The sequence below is a fragment of the Astatotilapia calliptera genome, chromosome 12, assembly GCF_900246225.1.
Source record: "Astatotilapia calliptera chromosome 12, fAstCal1.2, whole genome shotgun sequence".
Classification (NCBI taxonomy): domain Eukaryota; kingdom Metazoa; phylum Chordata; class Actinopteri; order Cichliformes; family Cichlidae; genus Astatotilapia; species Astatotilapia calliptera.
In genome coordinates, this window is record NC_039313.1 from 31,723,997 (window position 1) to 31,751,640 (window position 27,644).

At 38.5% G+C, this 27,644-nt stretch overlaps 1 protein-coding gene across 2 annotated transcripts; it reads left to right on the forward strand.

Moving 5' to 3' along the window:
* The first annotated feature begins 361 nt into the window (after nucleotides 1–361).
* snx2 (sorting nexin 2) lies at nucleotides 362–27,644 on the forward strand. Of its 2 annotated transcripts, XM_026187729.1 has the most exons (16): nucleotides 362–590; nucleotides 4,947–5,046; nucleotides 5,336–5,496; nucleotides 7,296–7,362; nucleotides 8,043–8,086; nucleotides 8,435–8,576; nucleotides 9,639–9,717; nucleotides 12,613–12,688; nucleotides 15,704–15,817; nucleotides 16,512–16,605; nucleotides 16,843–17,048; nucleotides 17,474–17,617; nucleotides 22,467–22,478; nucleotides 24,288–24,368; nucleotides 24,462–24,533; nucleotides 25,129–27,644. In XM_026187729.1, exons 1-16 carry the CDS (start codon nucleotides 492–494, stop codon nucleotides 25,177–25,179), a joined length of 1,542 nt encoding a protein of 513 aa, XP_026043514.1. In that variant the 5' UTR covers nucleotides 362–491; the 3' UTR covers nucleotides 25,180–27,644. The 2 variants fall into 2 exon arrangements, with proteins under 2 accessions (XP_026043514.1, XP_026043515.1); XM_026187730.1 differs by lacking the exon at nucleotides 22,467–22,478.

The following is a 27,644-nucleotide window of genomic DNA, read 5'->3' on the forward strand; positions in this document are numbered from 1 at the left end:
CATTTTTCTAAATGACCTTTAAAGAAAAAATACCATAAATGACTAAATCACATCTGTAGTTTTCTACTGTTAGCTTATATATTTCAGTTTAATTCGGTTTTTCTTTCTTCTTTAAATGAACTAAAATCCGTCCATTTTAAATATTTACTTTTTCTACTTATTATAATTTTCAATATAGTATTTACAATAAAAAAATTAAATAATGATACAAATAAACTTCAAAGAAAAGGTATTTTTCTTTCAATTTATTTTTCGTATTTTCGCAGAGAGGTTCCACAAACTCGTTGAGGAGTGAGTCCTCTTCTCTTTCCGCGCTGGCTCCCATAGGGATTCCTTTTATTGGTCACATGACAAACTGGGAAAACCTCCTGACTCCCCGCTCCTCCTCCTCCTCTCGCCCTGTCAGTCGACTGTTTTAGGGCTGTGTGTGTGTCTGTTAGCTAGCTGCTAGCCATCATCACCACAATAAACTGCAGAAACAGAAGACGGATATGGCAGATACGGCCAGGGACGCTCCACCGGAGCAGACCGACTTCCATGAGCTGGAGGACGGGGAGGAACTGTTCCCGGAGCCGGCCACAACACAGGAGGTGAGGAGGAGGTGATGAGGGGAGGCCGAAGGGGAGCTGTGGCAGGCAGGGCGTGATGCCTCCAGCTGACAACAGATGGAAACTTAGAGGAGGGGCAGCAGGCAGGCTGGACACCTTAAAATCGCTTAATTTTTGAATGAAGTTTGGCGTGTGTGGAGGCTTCTATTGCATATATCTTTGCACTGTCATCATTCACGAAAACGGCTAAAAATGCGAGGTGTTGATACACCAAACGGTGGCCTTCTAAGCCACTGTTACAGGAGCCGATAAGGTCTATTTGGGCTGAGAAAAAGCGCAATGGAGGTGTGTTTTCTTGCAGTCAGGTGACAGTCACACAGGTGTAAATGATACATTCAAGGCGGATTGGAAAAAACGGAAAAACAATAGTTTAGCAGATTAAAGTTTCTTTGTTTCTTTATGTTTGTGTATCTGAGCTGATTAAAGACAGTGGTTAAAGTTTGAAATTATTATTTGTCAAAATTATGTAAATATACTGGTGAAAGCAGCCCAAATATCAAGGTCAAAATGTTGAGTAATAATATGTAAAACGGCAGTTTTACTAATGCTGAACTAGTTTGTTGTATAGGGCTTGGCTTTGATAAGATTTAGATGGCATTAGTGGTCATTATTCCAGCCTTTTGTTTGATCAGTGGAATATCCAGAGAGTAATTACTGTCAAATATTTGTTGTCTGCAGCTTCTTAGACTTAAAGGTTGGATACAGTACTTTGTGACACATGACAGCAAGCTGAACATTTCTGTGTTTTGGTGTTGACTAGATTTGTTTGAAAACGGAATCATTTTTTTTTTCGTATTAGTGTTAAAATGTTTGTTTTTAAAGGGAGCTCAACAAAGCTGCAGCACAAACATTTGTAATGGCATTAAAAGCATAGACTGTAAATGAAAGATGGCATCATGTGAGCCCTCGCCATTTTGAAGCCTCACTTTTTGCATTTTGGCCACAACCATGTCAGGTTTTTGGAGGCACAAGTGGACGTATTTGGATGAGAGGGTGACATGCAAGATGTATGAAGAGTGAACAGTATGAAGCTTGGTTAGCTTAAAGTATTTTTAAAAACAAACTGAAGCAAAAGCTTCCTGTGTGTGCCACACAGCAGACCATATTATGTTTCAGATAATTGCAAGAGGTCACCAGCATCAACTTGATCCGGGAGGTCCAGTTCAGTTAGCTAAAGCTTCTTGTGTCAATGAAAGTGGCCGTGCCCTTATTAACTTCATGATCATGGGAGGAAAAAAAGTTGGGTATTGACAAGCGCCAAGTGGCCCTTTGAGGTATTATAGATTTTTGCACCTCCTCTTCCCAGAGGTTGCTGCATGCATGAGAGAGCTTTTTTGTTCAGCTTTTACATTTGTTGATGTGTTCTTTATACCATCTTTGTCCTTTCTGACCATTTTTGACCAACCCGAATCACTGTGGTGCGTGTTTCAGCCTAAATAGAAACAGGCAGGTGCAGAAAAACGAATGAAGGAGCAATTTATATTCTCTTGTTCTATGATTAAGAGGTAAATAAAACAAATTACAAACCATGTTAAAGAATTTGCATATAGAAAAACAGGAGCTTTTCATAGTGTTGGAACCTCAAATCAGAAACAAAGTTACCAGCCTGCAGCAGGAAAGTGCAAACACACACACACACACACACACACAGGTTCTCTTAAACGGGCCTCTTTTTGTCATGTCAACACTCTGGTTTTTCTTCCCGGTGATGATTGCCTTTCTTGAGTGTCACAACAGCACTCGTGTGTGTGTGATGCACTTCTGCACTTCCCCATCTTAGCAGCCTGGGTACAGTTTCATGGCCCACATGTTTCTTCAGAAGGACTAGTAAACTGACAGAGTGACCACTAACGTTTTAACTCCTCCTCTTTCCCGCTTTTGTTTTTGGTTTGCAGGAAGGTGAAGCATATTCTCTCTTGTGTGTTTCTGATCATAATCCACTATGTATTTCCTCCTATTATCATTTCCCCCTTCCTTAAACGACTGCGATCCAGTCTGACAGTTCTTCAGAAAACCCACCCCTGGTCACACTTGGTTTTAGTTTTAGAAAGATGTTGATTGAAACAATAATTTTCATGTTTTTGTGCTGCAGGTTTTGCTGTTCTATTTTCTTGTAGTTTCTAGTAAATTGAGGCCCTTTAACGATTACATTTGAGTCATATTTTTTGTAAGTTTCGCATTTGATTTTGATTCAGGGTCCAGATCAGCGGTTAGTTTTGTTTTCATGAATTATCCATCAGTTTCCTGTGATTTTCCTCAAAGTTTGTTTAAAGCCTCACAGTTTTGTTGGAACTGTGCAAGTTTGAAACACTAGTTGTTGAATGGAAGCAGCTGCTCTGCTGTGTTTGTGTGCGTGCGGTGTTTCCTCTGACCCCTCTTTGCTTGCTGAGTAAGGAGGGAGGAAGCTCCTCGTTATCATCACTCATTTCCTCCTCCTGCCTCCACACTCAACTCTTTCTGTCCTCTCAGCTAAAAACTCTCCTTCGTTCGTTCTTCCCACTTCTCTCTTTCTGGGAGTCCAGCTGAGTTCTGTTTGTACAGGTGTGGTTCATTCAGTATTTTACCACCACACTGACCAGAGAAGGCTCCATCTGCCACCCTAATAACCAGCCAATCAGAACAGCCCTCACAGAGACAGCTCGATGTTGTTGCCCACATTGGCATTTGATTAAACTACCAATCCAACTTTGTGGGGGGCCTGGAGCCTATCCCAGCTACCACGGGCCGAGAGGCGAGGTAGACCCTCGAGGGGGAGTCGAACTCTGGATCTTCTTGTTGTGAGGCAACAGTGAATCAGTTAAACCTAATTAATTGGAACCTTTTCTCTAGTCATGTCATCAGCGTGTTAGAGATCAGGCGTTAAACTTGGAAACCTGCACATAAAATAATCTCCACTCCTAAAGCAATAAAGTTGCGACACACTCTACACAAGTGATTCATAAACTGTCAACTGCTCTGTGCAGTTGACAGTTTATGCTGGGAAGGAGTGTGTTTAGGTCACTGAGAATCACTTTCTTCTTCCCTGAAAAAGCAACGGAAGTGTCAGAAGACTGCATATGAATATGTAGAGTCTGTAGTCAGGATTGTTGGTGTCTTCTTCTTGTCTGAACAATCACGTTTGAGCACACTCTGGTTGCGTGCAGGTAAATGGTTCTTGAGTAGAACAATGATGACCACATAAAGAAATGACCGCCAGTCAGTTCATCACTGTGAAGAATAGAGCTTATTAATTTGACACTGCTATCAAATCAGTACTCAGTATTTGCAGAATCCAAGATATCAGATTCAGTGATGGTGTAGCCCATTTCTCTGAAGTCCTTGTGATGTCTGTAGTGAGGCATGAGTCATTTCTAATCTTTGAAGTCTCTTGTTTCTCTGGAGGAGGCAGCCTGTTCAGCCTTTGTTGGTGCTGCTGATCGATCAGTTTTACCTTCAGTGTTTGTGGAGCAGCTGGCCCAGGCAGGAAGTCCTGTGGTTCAGCAGGATGGATGACACACACTGCTGGAACCTTTCTTTTTTCTCTTTTTTTTCTTTGCCTTGCTTCTTCTGTAGAATATGTTGAGTCTGCACAGCTTCTGTGCAGATGTGGCAGCTGCTCTCCTTCCACTTTTCTTCCGCGCTGGCAGGAAAGAACTTAAATTTGAGTCAGTCTGCTGTGACGTGAAAATGACACTCAGGCTCTGTGGAGTTCAGAAGTTTGCTGGAAGTGAAACAACGTGGAGTAAAGTGCAAACTCCAGCTTCAGTTTTAAGAGGAATTCAGTGGTTTCTGCTACACAGATGTAGGCTGTTGAAATTTCTGCTGTGCCTGCATTAGTCACCTTTTAACAGATACATATTAACCCATTAGAGCCCAGACCCATTTTTATTGTCAGGAAAAAACTTCGGGACAGTCAAAGTTGGAACTTTAACAGGAACTTTCCTCCATGTGTGAAGAGGCGATGACACACGTGTGACCCTGGGTTCTTATGAGTTAATATGAAGTCTGATTGTAGAAGCGGAGATTTAGAAGAAAACAGACAAAACAGTTTTGTTATGCTACTTCGAGACATTTTAAACTACTTTTTTTTTTTTATTAAAGTCTTTGCAATACAGAAAGCTCTCCAGACTTGGATATTAATAAAGTATTTATTTAACTGAAATATCAATGATAGATTCTCAGTCTACCAAAATCAATAGGTGATGAAAGGAAGCAAGGCATGAAATGGTAAATAATTCAAATCTCTGCACGTCATTGTGCACAGAATTAGTACATGATATAATTTATCATCAGGTCAAAGCTCCTTTGTTCCTTGTTGCACAAGATCTCACACTTTTTTGCATCTGTGTTAATGTGCAGTCCCAACCAGCCAGTTTAGCTGCTGAGGACATCAGCACCAACTCAAATGGACCCAAGCAAGACTCGCTCTTTGATGACGATCCAGAGGATCTGTTTGCAGGTAGGAATCCACAAACTCACTTTCACATTAAAATTAAACTCCAGTGACTACAAAGAGAAGGACAGAAATCTATGCAAAAAGGACCTCACTGTTCACCGTCTGTGACCTCAATAAAGTTGTTCCCGATGAGCTTTTGATGAGCTGGATTCCCGTCTTGCTGAATACAGAATGATATTCATTTAGTAAATTATGGTTCCATTAGAGTCAAAACAGATGAGTCATTGGAAGTATGAAGCCTGAATCACACAGAGTCTCAGTGACTTCCTGTTGTGTCTCTGTGGTGTTATAGAAGCGACAGAGGAGGTTTCGTTGGACAGTCCAGAGAGAGACGTTCTGCTGTCCGATGGCCCATCGCCCGCCATCACCCCCATCACCCCTCCCACGTCCGTCATCACCCCTCGCATTGGCCACACCCACGACGACATGTTCACACACTCCTCATTTGATGAGGTAACGGCACTCAAAACTGGCTTTTAATACTCTGATAGCAGTTCCTCTAAAGTCTTTCTTAAACAAAGTGCTTGTGTATTTGTGTATTTTCAAATTGGAGCAAAGATTTAGTTCCTACATTTTATTTTAATTTAGATTAATTTCAGTCTCATGAGTTTGAGACTTAAAAGAACAAAAACATCTGTGACATAATTTTATTCTATTCTTCTTCTTCTATTATTGTGACATATTTATATTCTATTTTCTTCTTCTTATAAATTTGTTTATTTGTTCTAGAGCAAATGCATTTTCTGAAAGGCTCATTTTAATGCATTTTTTATCATCAAATTATAAAGGCCCGCAGGTCGTTTAACTTCTTGAATGTTTCTTTGTTATCTCAACAAAGGATTTCCAAATTGTGTGTAATAACTACCAGATTTAATAACTGTTTTATGGCAAGAGGCAGGTATACTCTCAGTGGGTTGGTAGACTGTCAGAGGTTTAGCACAGATTTAAATTATTTTACTTTGACAAATTTAAATTGCATCTTTTTGGCATATCGAGATGACTATAAGTGCTGGAGAAATCCATATAAATATTGTGATATGTGGTGTAGCGCCTGACTAGTTTCGCAGGTTAATGTGACACTGAATATGGTGTTCCTCAAGGAAGTATTCTCGGCCCTTTTCTCTTTTCATTGTATGTGTTCAGCAACATTATTACGTATAATATTGTCAGATATTTCTGCTGCTTGTATACGTAAAAATGTTTTAGAACGTCATGAACATAAAGAGAGGTCTTACATGTGGAATTAAAATACCAGAAAGACAGAGACTGAAGCAGCTGCTCTGTCTGAAGGCACAAGGTCCAGATCTGGTAACAATTTTAGACTCTGACCTGAATTTTATTAGACATTTTAATACGGTGACAAAAATGACTTCGAAACATGAGACAATTTTTAACTCCAGTGTTGCTGAAATGCTGACGCATACTTTTACAAGTGACTTAGGTTACTGCAGCTCACTTTGTACTTGACACCTTAAGAATGCTGACAGTTGGCGTTAATTCAAAATCCTGCTATACTTCGAACTCCAATTACTCGCTTATAAAGCCTTCAATGAAGTAGTAGCTTCCTTTGTCAGCAGTTGCCTTTCAGTTTATGTACCAACAATGCCTCTTTGATTATACTGCCTTACTCTTGAATTTAATGGCACTGAAGTGTGGAATGGCCTCCTTGTTGTATTTTAATTGCATTTTGAGCAGTATTAGAAGTTTGAATGGTGAGGATTTTAATGTTTTATTGTATTGTTATTTTCTTTATCTGTAAACCACTTGGGTTACTTTGCATGAAAGGTGCTAAAAATTAAAATTGGAATCATTGTTTCAAAACTTACATTTATTGGTCAGCTTGCATTCCTTCTGTTTTGGAAGGTGTAGTACTTTTTTTCATCCTTTCTTAAAGAAAACCTGCATTTATTTAGAAAAAGTATTTGGCAGAAAGTAAAGAAATCCCTGCTGAATGGGGAATTGTTCACACATATACTTCTGAGTGTTGAGTGGAGTCTAAAAAATAAATAAATCAGAAATGTTGTTTTGAAAAAGTCTCAGATTACACTTTATAACTTTCGATTTGATTCACATTTCTATTGTAATATTATCGGTTAGTAGCTAAAGGACATCAGTTGCTAAATATACAAAGTGCATTTTTTTCCCTGTTGTCTTCATTAAATATTCATCTTGCTGTTGTGCTGATGTCAGACACTAACACAATTTCCCTGGAGGAATAAAATTGGGAAACGTTTTGCTCCTATTTTCTGTAGATTGAAGAAGAGGAGGGCGGAGATTCTTTTGACATTCACATATCGGTGTCTGACCCAGAGAAAGTTGGTGAGTACATGGCTTCACATCATAACATATCCACGCAAAGATCTCCGAGATGCTTCCCAGAGCCAGAAATGCAACTGATTTTAGTGGCAGCATTACGAGACGGTTCTCTCACTCACTAAGCCTACATTTCCCATCAGCCCCCTGTTACTCTGCATTTCCTCTCGTCCGTTTCACATCAGCTTCTTCTGTTTTCATCAGCTTCCACCACAAATTGAGAGATGAAGAAAAATGCAGAGGAGACACCAACAGTCTGCTTAATCACAATCTTGGTCATCATGCAGGAAATTATTACACTAAGCATTAGCACTGGAGCTTTGCAGCCCTGCTAGATCCCTGAACAAACTCTGTCATTAGTTATTCAACAGGCACAGTCCCTTTAAATAAATATAAAGGTCAAACAAGGAACATTAAACAGTAAATTGCTGATGCTTGTCTATCACCGCAAGGAAACACATGAAACCAGTTTAACTAGTCTGGCACCTGATCAGTGTATTCCTGTTACATCAGTCAGATATTTGTCTTGGTGTATAATTACTTCTTTAACAGTGACTGTGTGTGTGTGTGTGTGTGTGTGTGTGTGTGTGTGTGTGTGTTTCACTGGTTTGTGTAAATACTAGTGATGCAATTGAGTAATTAGAGTAATTATTTTAGTGTGAATCAGCTTTCTGTGTGTGTTCCAGGTGATGGGATGAATGCATATATGGCCTACAAAGTGACGACCAAGGTGAGATTTTTATACAACATATTCATATAATGTTGATTTTTGTTTAACATTTATTTTTGTCATTTTATATTTCTAACATAAAGGTGGTATAGCAAGGGGGACTTATCATTCTCTTTTTAAACATTGCTTTAATGTTCAGTTATCTTTAGCTAGGAGAAAAACATTTTACTAATCAAAAAATCAAATTTTTTAGTTATATTTTTACAAAAAGTATTCATTAAATTAACTCTTCCTAAAAGCAGCGATGGCTGAAAGCTTTAGAGGCCTGCCAAACTTATATTTCAGATGTTGTTTTCTTCTACTCATAATTTATCGTTCTCTGTCTTTCCTTTTATGTCGCTCCTTCAGACCTCCATATCCTTGTTTAAGCGAAATGAGTTTGCTGTAAAAAGGCGTTTCAGTGACTTTCTGGGTCTGCACAGTAAACTGGCCTCCAAGTACCTGCACATAGGCTACATCGTCCCCCCTGCACCGGAGAAAAGCATCGTAGGTGAGTAAATGCAGCGCGACATGCTGCACCTGCTCGACTCCTGGGCAGATTTCAGTATCTGCAAAAAAAATAAAAAAATCTCTTCATTAATTTCATTTTAACTGCAGTCTAAGACCTGCACAGATGAAGCAAATCAGTTATTAGTCACAACACTGGGACGTGATACTCATCCCTCAGCCTCACTAAGAACAGAGCATTTGGGTCCTCCTCACCAACCATTTACAGTGAAGTCCACAAATGTTTGAAAAGTGTAACAATTTTAACTTATTATGTGAAAAGAAACCAATCTATGATTTATTGAATTTACCTTGAACCCCTGAAAATACAGAACTGTCTATGTATACGAATGTCTGAAATTCCAACCCCGTGACTTCAAGTTGAAGGTCTGCTCTTTAACCGCGTCTGGATTGGTTCATTTCAAATCTATTTTGGCAATTTACAATTATGACGCTGTCCAAAGTGTCTATACTTAACAATGCTTTTCTGTCACACCTGTCAGAGGGTTTGTATCAAGATAATGTGGGCTGCCCAGAGTTAAACTGCACTGAGATAAAGCCCCAAATTAACTGTCAGGGAATGCCCTGTGAACTGAACCCTGAACCACTAGACACACAAATGTGTCTGTGCTCCCTGGAGCATGATTATCTGTATTAAAAATATCCTTAAATACATCTAGCTAGCCAACCATTTAATTTAGCAAAGGACAGTAGATCTGTATAATGAGCACATGAAAGAGCATGTGGTCCATAACACTGCTATTAATATATAAAGATATTACTTTAAATAAATAGTAATTTATTGTCATAATGTTATTAATATATAAAGTTTAATATGTATAATGTTTACAGGAAATTTCATGTATTAATGCAAAATATTCACTTACGTGGTTTTAATTTTTAATTAATACACTGAAAAACAATATTAATGTCGGAGAGGAAAAGACTACAAGCATGAGGAGGCTGTGAGAAAACTGACAACATATCCATGCATGTGTTCATGTAAATGTCCCGTCCTTAACCTGTTTGTTATTCAGTTATGTTAATGAGCTTCTCCTCTTTGCAGGGATGACAAAGGTGAAGGTGGGGAAGGAGGACCAGTCATCCAACGAGTTTGTAGAGAAGAGAAGGTCGGCACTCGAGAGGTATGAAAGATTGTCCTCAGACATTTAACGTGAAAAATGAGTGTTTGTGTGTGATGAGTGACCTGCTAGCGAGCATTTTCTGGTTTATTATCTATAGAAATCAGATTACTGGGAAATATGAATCATCACAGCCCACATTTGCATTGTATCATTATCATGCGGTGATGATGTAACGTTGGGAGCAGTTTTAGATCAATTATCTCTGATGCTCTCAAACACTAATGGAGGTCTAAAAATGCACATCAGCTGCTAAACACTGTTTGTTTTCCTTTTTTTGTGTTTTTTAATGTGTTAGAAAGTCAAGAATATTTGAGGATAAATATAGATTAAATTATTAGACAACCTGACCTGACTTTTTTTCAGAACGTCATGCAGTGTGACTACCTGACAATGAATCCACATTTTTGCATAGATTTGGCCTCTTAAAGATATGCAGGCCTAAACCTTTGATCAGCCTGTTTCAGTTTAAGGGTTATTTTCAATAAATTGCATGCTCAAAAAATGTTTTGTCACACTCCCGTTTCTTCTTGTTGCATGTTGGAGCTCTACTTGGAATCTTGTTACAACCCAACCATGCAAAATATGACTTTTTTCCATTATTCAAGTGGTCTTAAACATTTGATCAGGACTGTATCAGAAATATCCAGTTAATTCAATACATTTGCAACTTTTTTGTGGATGCTTTTAGTCTCTTTCTGGATATTTTGTATTTGTGGTAGATGTGCTAAATTTTTATTTATATCAGAGTTATTGTTATGTACAGCTGCACAGTTTGTTTTCTGTCATTGTTCACCCAGAATGATGATGAAATAGGTATTTAATTATAATCTGTGTGGTGTTTCAAAAGTCTAAAAATGTGAGAGAAACAGAGCTACCTTAAACAGGGGATTACAAATATAAAGAAATGACTTGGAAATGTAAAAAAAAAAGAACTGAAGAGCTGTTGTATCAAACGTGGAATTCAGGCCTTTTTCACAGGAGACTTTTAATTTGCCTGAACCTTAAGCTGCTAAACTGAATGTAGCTGTTAGTGTTTTCAGACTGTAAATAAATGATGGTTAAACCACAAATATCAGGTGCATCATTATCAAAACCTCCATCTTTGTGTTTGTGTCTGTTTGTGTGTGTTATGTTGAATGCTGAGCAGTAAGGTGGAGGGAGGACGGGTGGGGCGGGGCTGACATTCTGCTGCCATTTACTGATGCTGTTTGATTGACAGGAAGGTCAGCCAGTGACAGCTGATGGAGCTCAGAGCTGCTGCTCAGAACTCCACCCTGATGGACGGACACACACACACACACACACACACACACACACACACACACACACACACAGTTAATAAGATCACATTAATAGAATTTTGTAAAGTTAAAAACAAGTATACGTTGTTTGAAAAACACTTTTTTCCCCTCCAAAAGCAAATGCTGTGCAAACACCAAACCAACAATGGGAGAAGGTGGAGGGGTGTCTCCAGAATATAGAAATGTAAACTTTTGGAGGATTAAACAGTCCGATGGCAGAATAGAAGCCATCGTCGATGTGCTGAAAATGTTAAATACCTCTCTTTGTGGAATAAATTTAGCTCATTAAATCATGCACTCGTGTTGCTTTCAGAGCCCAAAGATTAGCACCCTGTGAGGGCTGCTGCCCGTCTAGAGCTCACTGCGTTCTCAGGCAGTTACCTTTGCTAGTCTCACATGGGCTCAGTTGGACATGACATGGACTTTGTACTGTGGTGCCGAAAAAGTAAAGCCTGTTTAGCATTATTGGATCAGACATTTCTCAAGGTGAGGTGTGGCATCAGTTAATAAGAGAGTCGAGAAGTGTAACAAATAGATGAAAAGATGGTCTACGTGAGAAACCAGAATGGGTGGCAGGCCCGTCTCAAGCTACCAGTAATGACAAGGACACTAGCAAAAAGCAAAAGTAGAGAAAATCCTGTCAGGAGGGATAAGAGTCTGTGCCCACCACCTGCAGAACCGTTCCCCTTATGGGGGGTTTTCTTGTTGCCTCTCTGGCACACCTGTTGTCACTATCATTTGCAACAAATGAGGGGCAGATTGATATCTCTTAAGTTTAACTGACTTTAAGTTTGCAGCCACACTTTAAAGATGACTAAAGAAGAGCCATAATTACTAAAATCATTTATTTTTCTCTGGCGGCTGCAGCTTCTCTCACACAACAGGGAAGATTCACTTCCCAGAACAAACCCACTCAGTGAGTTGGTGTACTGTGACATTGTTGAATAAAGCTCCGGAGACTGCTGAGGTGTTCATTCTTAATTTAAAAATTTCTTGCCTTTTCTTGCTGCTGTTGCTCTTCCTCTCTCGCCTGCTTTCTCCCTAAACATGCACCACTGTTCCCTGACATGAGTTTGTCACTGGTCTGATTGACTCCCAGCAGTTTGATGCTTTTCTTTTTAACTTGTTACCTTTTTAGGAATGGTGATTTGTAGTAAAAGTCTGATACTGTGACAACCCCGACTTATAATATAAATTTTAAGACAATATTCCAAAATCCAGACTGAAATGCAAACGTTGCAAGCTTGATGATCCTGCCAGTTCTTGACCTATAAGCTGCCCATGATTTAGAGTTGTAATATCAGGAGCATCATCAAATATAAGTATTTCACAGCAGTGGTCAGATCAGAAAATGTGTAAAACTCCAGTGGTCTGTTTTGGATTCATTGCATAAGGCAGTGCTTTTCTTTAATTAGAGCTCCTTGAATGGCACGTATAAAAACAGAGCTGAGAATTGCAAAATAATGAGTTTAAACACCAGCCAGTCGTGTCAAAGAAGAAGCTGATTACTCAATGTCATCTGGGATGGCACCGGAAACTAAACTTCATAAAAAGAAAAGTTTATCTTCTGATTCATATTTCTTCTTGTTTTCAGATATTTGATGAGAACGGTGAAGCATCCCATCCTGCTGAAGGATCCTGACGTTCTGCAATTCCTGGAGAGCTCGGAGGTAAATAAGAAAAATTACAGCTTTTGCTTGGAGATGTTGGACTCATCAGCGTCAGTCAGTGCAGGCAGGACTTCCGACAAACCTCAGCAAACTTGTTCATTATCATCACATCCCTGCGCTTCCACTTTTCCCTACTGAACTGATGTAGTTTTAACAGCAGCACTTCCTGCAGCCCAGTGTCTTTTGAATGTAGCGGTGGGCACCAGTCTGCATCATTATTTAGAAACTGCTTCAACGCTCCACTGCAGAAAATCAACACAACCTGCAAACCTGGAGTCAGACCTCTCTCTTCTATTTCTGGAGTTTAATTTTTACTTTAACGCTAAAAACTGAGTTAAAACTCTGAGCAGCACGTTCAGTTATAACATGCCGTTTGTTTGCGGTGAAACTTTTGAATCAGGTGAGCTGAAAAATCAATTTATTTCCCCACACAAGTGTTTGTCCATTTATTTTCCAGACAAACAAGAGATGGTATTTCATGCATTAAAAACGGCGAGCACTTCCACACTAAACCTTAATTGAGAGAAAACCTTTAGTGCAGCAAACTCTATGAGTAGCTGGAGCTGAGTATCGATATCCAGTGCTTAAGGATTTCTATGATGCATCACGCTAAAGCTGGAGACTGCAGAATAGTAAACATAGACTGTATAGAAAAGATGGTTTTAGCCACCGTGATGTCACTAACTCGTTAATGAAGTCTCGTTTTGAAGTCTTGATTTTAATTCAAGTTTATCTCACACTAAGGTTACCTGCACAGTGCATTACACAGACACAGATGTCTGCTAATTAGTGCCAAGTACATAATAGAATACTTTCACTCAACAAAATCCACCAACAGCACAAACACTGTACAGAGGTCCAGTTCACTCTCATTGGCTGAAGTCTAGTGGATTGCTAGCTACGCAGTTGATACAGATTTGATATTCAAACAGGCCTTAATAAAATTTAAAGGCATAAGTAAAAGCGAGAAAAACCATATACCTTTTAAAGCTGTCGCAAATGAAGTAAAAGGGAGCAGCCACAGCTTTATAAAGACTAAAACCAAAAGATGTGCCAGACTGTGAAGCTTCTCAGTTGCTTTTGAATCCAGTCTCAAGTGACGATTAGAGGAATGAGCTGAATGATTTCACTGTTAGAATCTGGGCATCGCCCCCTGCTGGACATTAAAAACAGTGCAAGTTATACAGGCAATGACAGCTGCCTATTTGTTCTTTTTTTTTCACTGACACTGGATTATCCACTAAAATCTCTTAACACAACTGCTGTGTGCTCATACACCTCATAGAACAGAGTTAAGTGTATAAGAAGTGGTTGATAAAGATGAACCAACAGGAACAATGAAATAAATAAACTAGAAATAGATTCAGCTAAATGTGTCAAATTAGCTGACATGTTATATCTGTCTGGACTGCTGTTGCATCTACAGTTGTACCAGCAACAACTGCTAATGAGCCTCACATCCATAAGAGACTATCTACTATTACACTGCAGGGAAACTAAGATGTCCTAACCCAACAACTGCTGTACCAATCTGATTTGAAAAACTCTTTCAGCATCAATAATCAAACAAATTAAACCGTGCATAATTTGGATGCATATGGTATTATTTATATAGTTTCATTTGCTATAATTGATATATTTTTTGCATATTTAACTGGGCCATCTGCACTGTTTCGACCGATCATGGTGGGCCGCCTTGTTATTGAGCCACCACAATTTGCCTAACAAGTTCCCCATAAAGGTTGTTTATCTGAATGTCCATAGGCCTGCTAGAAACAGAGCTACAGGATGACCATAGTTGAAAGATCAGGGTACTATTTTGATTCAGCCTGTGAGAACTAATGGCATCTATGTAAATGTCATCTTTCTTTAATCATACCTGAAGGTAGATTGCCCTAACAGAGCAAAAAACAAATAAAACCCTTTAAAAAAAGGCAAAAAACAGGTCCTCACTTTTCCAATCTCTTCACTTCTTTTTCCCAACCAGTGGCAAAATGTCCCAACCAGGTCAAAGCCCAGAGCCGCTGCTGTGAACAGAGCTTTCCAAAAACTGCCTCGGGGCTTAACAGCCTGCGGCGTTTTCTGTTTCCTTGTTTTATTGTCCACTCCGACAAATCCTCGGCAACATCGGATTCAAACTATCCTACCCCCGCCCCGCTCCCTCCTCTCCTCCCCTGCTACCCACCTGACTGTTGGTGGGATTGTGTTGTGATACAGCTGCAGTCGTTGGGTCCAGAATAAATGGCTTTGTGTCACAGATTTAACAGGTGAATTGCTCGGACGCTTGACCGAGCGTGTCGGTCCGTCTGGCCCGCTTAATGAAACACAACCAGAGGAGGGAGAGGTGGAGGGAGGGGGTGAATGGCACCGAGCTGCAATTGAAAGCTATTTTCACCTCCCACCTCAACTCATTTACCCTCGTCCCCCCCCTTAACTGAGGGCCCCGGGGACGCCGCCGTCCTCCGGCTGCTGCCGCTCCTGCTAAATGAGATTGGAGTGGGGGGGGGGAGTAAGCCGTCACAGGAAAACCCTGTATGTCTGGAAAAAGTAAACTTTTCCAGAATGAAGAAAAATGAGGCTGTTTTCAAATGGGTGTCCCAGCTTTTTCATTCTGATGCAAAGGATTCTGTGATGGTTTTTGTAGCCGTAAAAGACGATCAGCACATAAAGAAGCTGCATTAAACCTGTTTGTAGCTAAAATGTGGTAGACAAGACAATCAGAGAGGAAAGGAGAAAAGACCAGAGATGTTTGGAGACGGAACCGGAACGAGAAACAATAGGAATTGAAAAGTAGCAGGGGAAAAAACTCAAGGAACAAAGTGATCAGGAAGGTGGAAACAATCTAAATCAAAGAGACGGCTATTAAACGCAACACATGCAGTAAGGATGAGACTAACGAAAAGCAGTAAAAAGCTGAAATGTATGAAGAAATGAGCCAAATAAATATAAAGGTAATGAGAACCTGAGCTTGTTTGTTTGTTTGTTTGTTTGTTTGTTTGTTTGCTTGTTGTGTAGTTGCCGCGGGCTGTAAGCACTCAGGCTCTGAGCAGCGCCGGACTTCTGCGAATGGTCAACAAGGCGGCAGATGCAGTCAACAAGATGACCATCAAGATGAACGAGTCCGATGCTGTGAGTGACGAATAGAGAGGAAGGGGCGAAGGAGGAAAGGAGGAGGGATTAATAGAGAGACTGAAGGATGTACAGAAAGATGGGAGAATATAAGGAAGACAGAAAAGAGAGGAAAAAGATAAGGAAGGAAGGAAAGAAGAAACTCGACTGGGGGAATAAGGACTAATAAAGAGTGTGGAGAGGTACTACTGAAAATGAGGAATGAAAAAAGATTAAGAAGGGTGAAATGAGAAGGAGGGAAGATGGGATGGAAACAAGAAAATAAGGAAGACTAAAATGGGAAGTGAAATGCATTTTAAAATATAAGGTGTGGGTAGAAATGAATAGGGAAAAGATGGAGGAGGGAGAAAGAAGGAAGTATAAACAGATGGTAGTGAGCCAGTAACTTAAGGAGGGACAGGAAGGACAAAAAGACAGAAGATTGGGAAAAATAAAGTAAGGAAACGCAAAAGAAATCTGGAAGTGGGGCGGAGCTGGGGGAAGGAAAGAATGAATGTAAAGCAAAGCAGGAAAATTAAATAAGGAGGGAAAGAAACAGCTGGATGAGCAAAGAATTGGAAATGGAGGCAGAGGTGAAAGTGACAAGAAAAGGGAAATAAAGTAGGAAAGATAACAGTAAGGAATGAAAATCAGATGGGAACACTGGATAAATGAAGACTGTTTTAATGGCTGAGTGTGTCTGTGTTTGTGTCAGTGGTTTGAGGAGAAGCAGCAGCATTTTGAGAATCTGGACGTTCAGTTGAGGAAACTTCACACCAGCGTGGAGTCTCTGGTCTGTCACAGGAAAGGTACGCTTAGTGTTTACCAAAACAAATGTGTTCTCTTTGACACTGTCTTCTTTGTTTTCCGTATGTAGACAGAGGCTGAAAACTGTATTAAGCCCAACAAAAGAAAACACCTGAAAGTTTTTAACATAGAAGTTAAAAATAAAAGTTCTGATAAAATGTCCGAACTCTTCCTCTGCTTGTGAGTAGAGACCCTGTAAAGTGGCTGACTCTTAAAGTCCTCCTCTCGCTCCCCTCCAGAGCTATCCGTGAACACGGCGCAGTTTGCCAAGTCGGCGGCCATGTTGGGGAACAGCGAGGACCACACAGCTCTGTCTCGGGCTCTGTCCCAGCTGGCTGAGGTGGAGGAGAAGATCGATCAGCTGCACCAGGACCAGGCCAACGCTGACTTCTACCTTTTCTCCGAGCTGCTGGGTGACTACGTCCGCCTGCTCACCGCCGTGAAGGTACCACTCACGACTGCTGAAGGTTCCCACTACAAACGAATGAGAGGTTAATCCGGACGTGCTGGAGCTAAGAAGCGTAGAACTACATCTGAGCTACATCTGAGCGACCAGATGTAGCTCAAGACTGTATGTCTGATAAATGGAGGATAAAACGATAGAAAGTGACATTTTTGTTTGTTTGTTTTTTAGCTTATTTTCTTCAATAAGATTTTCATTTTTTCATCGTTACAAATAAGAATGTGTTCTTAATGGCTGCATAAAGGTTACATCACTGCGCCATCTTGTGGTACAAGTAGGTTTTAGACTAATTCACATTACAGACTTGTTGGTCACAGCAGTTGTTTCTTCATGTTCTTTTGAGAGCTTTTGTTCATTTTTGATGGTTTTAAGAACAGAAATTACAATAAGTGTGTGTGTTTGCTCAGGGTGTGTTTGATCACCGTATGAAGACGTGGCAGAAGTGGCAGGACAGTCAGATGTTGCTGCAGAAGAAACGGGAAGCTGAAGCCAAACTGCAGTTCACCAACAAACCAGACAAACTGCAGCAGGCCAAAGACGAGATCAAAGAGGTAAGACGGTCGTTTTGTGAAACATCATCACCAAAAATAACATTTACTATGATAGAAATGACAAAATATCCCATTAGAACACATGGGATCATCCCATTTTTGATATTTTTGCTCATCTGGTCATCAAAACTGTTGCTTTTTTTTTTTTTTGATGCAATGATTTTCAGACTTTTTGCCCATCACAAATGGGAATTCAGTTTGAAAGCACACCCACACCCACACCGTGTCATCTGACATCTTTGTTTTGCCACACAAAGGCACTTTTTACAGCCCAACAGTTTGTGCATTAGTGTCACAACTCTACTTTACATATTAGAACTTTCAGCAAATAATCAGAATTTGGTTACAATATTAGAAAAGTAAGACATTTCATTGTGTTTGGGGGGTTAAAGAAGCACCATCCACCTGTTGCAGACTGTGTTTTGGGGAATCTTACAATTTATGCAATTTTATGTGGCTTTTTTATTTCTTTTAAATCAACCCGTTTTGTTCACTTTTTTTTTCTGTCACTTTTCCAAATGCTTAATCGGCGTCCAGCTGTTGGTCTTGCTGCTTTTGGATCAGACGCAGCAATCACTTGAAGCCAAATTTCAGAGGAAATCCTTGATTTCCAAATTCCTCTGTCTTACCTGGCACCACCTTATCATTAGCCAGCTTCTCCCAAAAGATAATACACCTGGTCCTGAAGCTATAAGACTGACAGCTTTTATGATGCTGTTAGCTCTATTTTCTGTAGTTGGTGGGCTGCCTGCACAGGAGCGTCGTTTTAACATCCTCGCTGTCAGTCAAGGCCTCTGATGCGTCACCCTCTGATAATTCCGTCTAATTTCCAAAATGAAAACACGACACACATAATTTTTTAAAATTTTATTTATATTGCTCGCTTTTTTTTTTTTTTTTCTCTGATCTCAAATTGCCATCTTTATTCCACCTGGACCAAATTCCCGTCTAATTACTTTCTAAGGTTGGGTTTTTACTCTGAAACCCTTCCGAGTATGATTAAAAACATATGGTGTCGTTCAGGAGCGACTCTCCTCTCTCTGTGGTTTTGTTTCTGATGGGATGCCCGGTCAGGTCGAATAAATGCACCTTCACGGTTCATTCATGTGAAAATATTTTGTTCTTTTCGTCCGCAGACTTCACTTGAACTCGGTACGACAAACAAGAGCAGAAGAGAACAGAAAAGTACTTTATTAGAGCGTCTGTTGAAGCTGTCACCACACAAATTCATCCTCCGTGCTGTCTGTCAGGATTCAGCTCACACACACACACAAACAGAGACGGTCAGGGGGGGGGGGTCTGCGCATTAGAGCCGAGCAGCTGTCAGATGTGGGGTTTTGGGTGGAGAAAGGGGGGGTTTTTTGGGTGAGGTGGGGGAGGCTGTCAGAAGCTGCAGACGAGGACAGATCACAGTAGAGTTACAACCAACATTTATTTGGAGCCGACGAGAGTTTTGCCGCCTGTCAGGAGTCGGGTTTTGGTTCACGCTTTGACAACAGCCAACAGAAAACACACACGAGCTTTTTCTAAAGTCCAGAAAAAGAGTTTTACAGCACGCTGCTGCTGCTGAACCGCTGCTGCTCAACCACCGCTGCACACATCATGTTAAATGTTGACTACGCTCTGCTGGATTTTAGGTAAATCTGTTTTATCCAATCCCAGCGCTTCATTTAAAGAGAACTTAAAATCAGGGATGTCCTTCTTTTTTCTTTTTTTTTCTTTTTTTTTTTTTTTAAATGGTAAATGTTGTTTTTGGGGTTTTTTTTAAGTTTCTATTAGTTTTTGGTAATTTGTGTGTTTTTCTGTGCCCGTGCTTGCAGCATTAGTGATGTGGAAGAAACATTTCTGAAAGATTACATAAGGAAGGAAGTTGACTGTGGAGCTTAATGGGTCTCTGCTTTACTGCCATCCATTAAAAACAACAGCTGTCGTGAACAGTCAACACAAAGTGAATCATATTGGGGTTTTTTTTTAATATAATGTCAGAGTGAAAGGAAGTTGTTTTTTTAAAGCTATGACGGAGCTGAACCTCTATATTCCAGATCAAGATGAATAATCACACAAAAAGAAATGCAGTATATCAGAGGTTATGGTTTAATAGCTCATGACTGGGTCTTTATATCCATACCTGAATGCTGTTTGACCTAAACAGAGTCTGACAAAAGTTGCCCCCATGTGTGTGATTTTGACCTAGATTTCTTACTGCACTTCTACTTCCTCTCATTCCTTCAGCGGTTTTTTTTTTTTTATATTCCACTTGGCTTCTTTATTCTAACACACAGAATTAACTTCAAACCTGAATGTCATCATAAGTTTAAGTTTGCCTTTAAACAGCTTTGCCTGGAAAAAGGATGCACAGTGGATGTAGCAATAAAAGCTTTCTTGTACATTTATGGCCACATTAACAGTGTGCTATGATACAAGAGTCTATTTAATGTCAGTATGACTCAGTAGATGAAAATCAACTATGAAAATTATGTATAATTGGTGTTATTTTGGGCTGTAGTTTCCTCTGTCACAGAGATGTGGACTAGTCTTTGGTGAACAGTCAGATTTTTAACCCACACTGCCCCCTGTGGGCAACACACTGAAATAACTATCAGAGTCTGTGAATCGGAGTCTGAGTTTTTTTTCTAAAATAATCTAAATAATCTTTTTTTTGCGCCAACACATTTTTTTTTTCCCCACACTCAGTTATTATTTTATAACACAAATGATCATTTCTGAGTCATTTTATTCCCATTTTTTAAAAAAGCTTTTATTCTTTCTAATTAATTTGTCTTTTTTTTTTTTTAAGAGTTGCATGAATGGTTTGATCATTTTTATGCTTAACAACATTTCATCCTTATTATTGAAAGGTAAAGAAAAAAAGAGCATGAAGGGAATTTTTTGGGACACACAATTACTATTAATTAACCCCAAATAATTAATTAGTTCATTTCCAAATTAACAGGATATTTTAACAGACTTTTAAATTTTTCGATTAAGGGCTTTCTTCAGTTTAGGAAACTTGACGTTGTTTTATAAGAAACAAGTCTTCCTCCTGTGTGATGTTTAACACATTACAGCTAAAACAAAAATATAATATATATTCTTTTTTTTTTTTTTTTTTTTTTTGGTGGTGATTTCCTTTCTTCACTAGATGAGATCAGAAGGTTCGTATTTAGAAACCATTCTCGGTGAAAGACGCTCACTCTTCATCTTTTCCAGCCGTGGTACGACAGCCTTTTAAGGAACTCACTTGTTCTGCTTGTGTTTGCACTACAGGGTCCAGAGGGACTTGGGTCTAAATTAAGTTCTGTAGGATGGTTTTACTCTTTTAAAAATGCCCCTTCTGAGGTTGTGGTGCTGACTGATTGTTTTGTTTTTCCCCAGTTTTATATCAGATTATTTTTGGTTTGTTTTTTGAGTAACTACAGTTAAGGAATAAAGTAACCAGATTACATAAATAGTGGAGACAAAATACTTCCTCTCTGTACTCTCATGTCTATACCTGTCTGCAGACATCTTCACCAAGTCCATCTACACAAACCCATGTACATTAAAGATGATATGCATTTAATTGAACACTTATTTTTCTTGTAAAACAGAGAAAAATAGCAAGGAAACCATTCCTCCCAACAACCTAAAATCCCAGACTTCATCTTTATTTCTACGAACGTGTTATTTATATAGAGAGATATCTTTTATACTAATTTAGTTTGCATACAAAATAATTAGGATGGGCCTTTCAAGAGCACAAACTTTCTAGATGGAGAGGCTACATGTTTTTCTTATTTTCTGAGACATATATGCTGTTACAGTGGTGCATACTCAAGTTTCAAATGAGGTCAGTATATGTGCAAAATCCCTGTGAGCCAAAAGCTCAGGCTTCAGACCGCTCGAATCTGTCTTGGCTCTTAATGGTGTCAGTGAGCGCAGATATCCCATATACGGTCATCTCGGGCACAAAGAGCCCTCACCAACCTGCTGTTCAGACCTTTGGTTTGTTTGGGGCAGTCGTTCAAAAGTTGGTTTAAAGGAAGGGTGTCCTTAAAGGGGAGGGCCCAAAACTTGTTTCAGATAGTTAGCGGGTACACTGGAACACAAATGCACCCCCCAAGATGAAGATTATTTTAAACTATGAGTCATGAAAAGCTAATCTGGAAGAAGCCAAAAATGTCTTCAGGAAATTTTAAACCTTTTTGTCATCATGTTTACTACTGATCTTTTATGATGATGTCATTTTGGCCATTTGCCTGCTGGAGCAGTACAACAAAAACTGGCAAAAAAGACATCACAGGTATTCAAAGCATTTAAAAGAAAAACATTTAGGCTGTTAGTGAATGTCTGGTGGATGGACAATCAAGCTGTTTTGTATTAGATTAGAAATATTTTATACACTGATTACATTTTTAAAATTACATGTTAATTAGTGAACTTTTTGCTCCTCCTTCCAGTCTTTATGCTAAGTTAGGCTAACATCACTCCATAGTGAACACACAGATTTATGTTTTAGAGCCATCTGAATATTTCAGTCCATAAAATACTTCAGATTTTCCAGTGAATGTGTCACATTAGATAAAATCACGAGCGAGACGTATGAAAATACAGTAACATGATCAAAGTGTTGAATTAAATCTGCAACTATCTAACTAGACATAAGCTGATAAATTATGTAAAGACATGCTCAGCATTTTTATTTTGTGTTGGAGGGAGGATTTCCTTTCCTTTCAGTGCCTGCATTTCTCCTCTGTGTTTTTGCTCATGTCTCTGGATCTTCCTCTATGATTTTGGAAGCTCTGAGCATTTTTTTTCCCTGCCTCTTAACTTTTGTTGCATTTTTCCTGCCATGCCTTCCTGCAACCAGGAGATTGAGGAGGTAGGACCTGCCCTGTCTGTCTGTCCATCCATCTCTGTGTTCACCTGCCCGACCGCCTGCTTCACACCTTTGAGTTGCTTCTCTTTGCTGTTTAGTTCTCATATTTATCAGTATTCATTTGTGGCATATTGTCATGTTACCCTTTTTTTCTGTTTTGCTGTTATGGCCCGTCACATGAATCAGACCGTCAATCTGAAGAGTTTTCTTACAGCCATCAGGTTTTGAACCAGTTTAAAGTTTCTCTCTTTGGGACCAAATGTTGACTCAAAACTTTCAGTGAATGGACAAACTCTTTCATGTGACATCGAGTAGTCTAGTGATACCCAACCAGACACGCTTGTACCACAGATCAGGTTCGCTTTGGTGATTTGAGCCATCTGCAGCTATTGAGACTGAGAATGCCCAACTTAAGTGTGGATTAAATGTTAAGCATACAGGAAAAAATGGTAGCTAAATCAAATAAAAAGCCAAACGTACCTTATTAATTGCTCAAATAAACAATGCTAGCTGGACCAAAGTGCCTTATTTATATGAAAGCAAGCTATGAATTACAGACTGACTGTTCAGTTGTCTGAAAAATATCATCGAAATCTAGCTTTTATATAATTAGTGGTGTTAGTATTCGGTTCAAATTGAATTAAATGAGAATATTTGCGACCTTATCAAAGGGGTACATCCGGCAGGAAGGTTGGGAATCGCTGATCTAATCAAAGTCTTTATAAGCATCCTCATAGCTTACATCATAGTTTTTCTTGTTTAGTTTAGTTTAGTTTTTTTTTTTTATCCATGACCACATAACACATAATAATTTAGTTAAGTTTCATTGTTGTTTTATCCTTTTTAAAGACTTACTGAACTACAACTGTCTGTTAATTAAATATTAGTAACCTTAATAAAAAAAACATGTAAAGTATAAAAGTCAGCTCTGCTGAGTCAGTTCTTAACAGGGAAATGTGATTTAGGTCTAAGCTCTTTACGAAAACAAATAAAATGCTAAAGTCGTCTTTATGAGCACCGGATCAAAGATCAGGATGAAAAATAAAAGTATGACATCAATTTGTTTCCTGTATTAGCTTAAAAATATATTAAAAATATATATTTTCACAGTCAGTCGTTCATTTAAACATTATTTTGTGTTCTTAATTCCTTTTTTTTAACACAAAGGAAACTAGTTTGTATAGAACACTTTAGGTTATGTACGACTAAATAGTTCTTCCTGTTATATTTAGGGCGCAGAAATGTTGGCATGAAAAATATCGTGTAGATGAACCTGTTACTGACATAATCAGTGTTCAGGTATTTGCAATGTGTCAAATATGCTCACAACATTTCCTGTGATAGATCCCATTCTAAATCATAGATCCCATTCTAAATCAAGTCCCAGTTGGATTTACTTCAGAACATTGTTTCTGTTCCAGCTTTTCCAGCAGGAGTTTTAATAGACAAAGTGGGCATTTTCAAATTTCATGCTTAAGATACATACAAGTTACAGGTGCACATAAGTCAAATCTGATTTTTTTTGGTTAAAATATGTCTTTGTAAACTTCAAACTATCAGTAACAACATCAGTAATTACTGATTGGTATTGTCATATTGTTTTTTTTCTTATTTAAACTGGCATGTGAAATCAGTCATCTAGAACAATCCTAATTATGATGCAGTTTTTAAAGCTGCACTTTTGCAGAAAGGCATTAAACACTTAATAATAACCAGCAATGTTTCTAAAATATGACAATGAAATTTAGAATTACAGAAATATTCTAAATGTAGTTTTCTCTTTTCCCTTTTTTGTATGTATGTGTGTTTCAGCTGGAAGGGAAGGTCCAGCAGGGCGAGAGAGATTTTGAGCAGATTTCCAAAACCATCCGCAAAGAAGTCAGCAGGTTTGAGGTGCGTGGGTGAATGTGAATATGAATCGGTGAACTGTTAAATGATGAAATGAGGTGGGCAAATAAATATACTTTTTATGTCATTTTCTAACAGAAAGAGAGAGTGAAGGACTTTAAAACAATCATTATCAAATACCTGGAGTCTCTGGTTCAGACACAACAGCAGGTAAACAAAACTGTTAGTGACATTTTTCATCACAACTAAAATACTCTCGAAACGCTCTTTTAAATATAAACTTTAAATTAAAAAAAACTTTTGTGTTAAACTTTGTAAATATCATTTATTGATATGAAAATTAAAAAATGTTTAATTTTCATTTGAGCAAGATACATATTTTTTGTGTAAAAACTGTCTGAAAATTGCACTTTTTCAGAAAAGGTAATTACATATTTAGAATATAAGATAAAATAAATTGCATATCTGAGTACTGAGGACTGATGTCAAGCTATAAATTTTGGTGTCTTTTATTTGACAAAGAAAGATTAAAAACACGGATTCTAATTTAGAATATAAATAGTTATATGCTTTATACAAATATTTAGCACTTGTCTCCATTTTAATTGTTATTTTGGGAACAGTTATGCAGTTAAAAGTAAGGAAATTACAACCCAAAACCAAAACAACAAAACTGGCACCTACAGGCTTCCATATAGTGTGGATGGAACGAACAAAACAAGTTTTCCATAAAAATGAAAGAAAATGCCTTGTGTTTGTGTTTGTCTCCTAACTGAATATTTCTTCACTTTTTTTCCTCTTTCAGCTGATAAAATACTGGGAGGCTTTCTTACCTGAAGCCAAGGCAATCTCATAGAATCCGATCTACTCACAGACAGTCCTGACTGGCTCTTGTCAAACTACACTACCCATAATGCACATGTCCTCCTGGGTCCTTCCTGCTCCTCCTTATTAAGCTCAGAGTAAAGAAGAGAAGTGAGGCAGCAAATCAGCTGAAATCTGATAAAGTTCACAATGTTTAACTCCTGCCCCCCCCAACCCCCCCGCCCCCCGCTGTGCTGCGTTCATGTCACGACTGAGGCTTTGGAACATTTAGAATAATACCTTAGGAATGCTGATACACCAAAACTGATTTCTGAGTTCCCTTATTCATTTTTATGAAGTCTAAAATCTGCAGGGAGCAATTCTTTGGGTTGAAAAGTCGTATTTTCGTAATAATGTGAACGCAGCACGGGTTATGGCCCTGGTGAATTTTCTTTTCTTTTCTTTTTTTTTTTCTGTTTTTAAAAATTCTGGTTGATTTTGTTTCTTTCCTTGTTGTGCATGAGGAAAAAGGTGATTGCAGAAAGCTATTTAAGGGCTTTTTACACAATAATGATCAATATTCAAACTTTTGACTAAAGAAAATTTTTGTTTTTGTTTTTCTCCATAAGCTTAGCATTTGAAGGCATGTTTCCACCTTAAAAATGTGGAACGTAATTGACATATATTTGAGATTTGAACTGATAAAACAAGATATTCCCTTAAATAAATAAATAAATAAATAAATGAAAAATATATTGGTAATTTTGAAAAAAGGAATTCATAAGAACAGTTTCTTTGAAGAAAGCGTTTTGATCCTCTCAACCGAAATATTGTGTCTTTAGTTAAATGAAGATATTTACTTTTCATTTCTTTTCTGATTTTCTACTACCCACGAGTGCTGGCAGTTAAGGATGTTAGGATTTCTGCACCTCCAACTTTAATCTGCCATTCCCAGTGACCTGTGGGGAAAAACAAACAGGACCCCTATGCCCAGCTTACCTTATCGCCAGTTAAATTTCATCCAGTTTAAGTCACCAGTTTATTTTACTGAAGGAAGTTTTTGCCTATTTTGTTTTTAAACAGCTCAAACTGCTGAGTCAGAATATGCGCTTTTATTTTGAAGTTTGGATCATGAGCTGTGAAACCGATCCAGAGTATGTGATCAAGGACGACCGACTGCATCGTGTTTGTGTATTGTGTCTTGTTACCTCCTGCCACCTGTTCTTTCACTTCCTCTCATTCCTTTCAGAACAAGAGCCTGTGTTTTTGTTGCTGTATGATCGTAAGTGAAGGCAACATTTTTTGTTTCTGTCCTCTCTGAGCCAACAAGAGCAGAGAAGGAAGACTCTCACATGCTGGTTTGGTTCATTGCTGTTCTCGAGAAATTATGGATGGAAGTTTCTGAACAAAAACTTTTAGACAGTTTTTTGGGCAGTTAGTTTGAAACCCTTTTGAATATGAATAGAACTTAATACGCTTCAGTGGACACTGTGACATAAAAAAAACATTTTCTTCTTTTAATATTTTCCACCTTTAAATGACAAATTTACCAAATTTCTTGGCCAAAATATAAGTCTAAATAAGTCAAAATTTCAGATTATCTGAAAATTTCAACTTACTAAGTCAAACTTCTGAGAAAATTTGTTTTCTTTTGCTTCTCCCAATTCTAATGTGAATCTACAAGAGCTGCAATATCGAATGAAACATTAGTAGCCATAAAAAAATGTGAATGTTGATTTTCTTACGACTTGAAATCATTATACGAATAAACGATAATGCGAGAATGCCCCTCTGTGGCAGATTTTCTCTATCTCTGTGAAATCATGCTTAATATACACTTAATTACTACCTTATGAAGCTTCAGTGTGAACTGGGCCTTGGTGGTTTTCTTCCTGCTGCTCATGTTCAGCGCAGAGAGGAGACTTTAAGGTTTTGAGTTTTAAATTAACAAGAACTGATTAAATCAATCAGAAACTGCTTGTTAGTATTTCTGAGTTTTGGAAGCTTGTGGTGTTCCAAGCTCTTCATTACAGATGAAGGATTTCCTTCAGGGAATGATAATAAATCTGGAGTTCGGAGCGTCTGAGTAGTTTCAGGCTTGGTGGAGGTGAGACTTTGTCAGCTGACTGAGTAGGTGTCCGTCCAGAGATCAGCCTCAGACTGTGAGATTAATTTTTTACTCTTTGTTAATTAAGGTGACGACTTAAAAATCCTGCAGAATATGACCTTGATTTTATTTTTTGTTGAATTCAAAGAACACTTTGCTATCCAACGTCTGTCATAAAATCTACAAATCAGATATTTTAGCTTATTTGATACAAGCAGAACGTAAAACTGGAATTACTTTTGATTTTGACTTTTCTTTTGGTGCTCAGCCCACATTACTCGTCAGTCTTAAATTCTACAAAACTATGTTGATTGTTGTGTTTTTGTTCATGTTTTGTTCCTCATTTCCTGCCACCAAATGATGTGCAATGGTTGAGAACTTTTTATTTGATTTTAGTTTTTGTTTAGTTT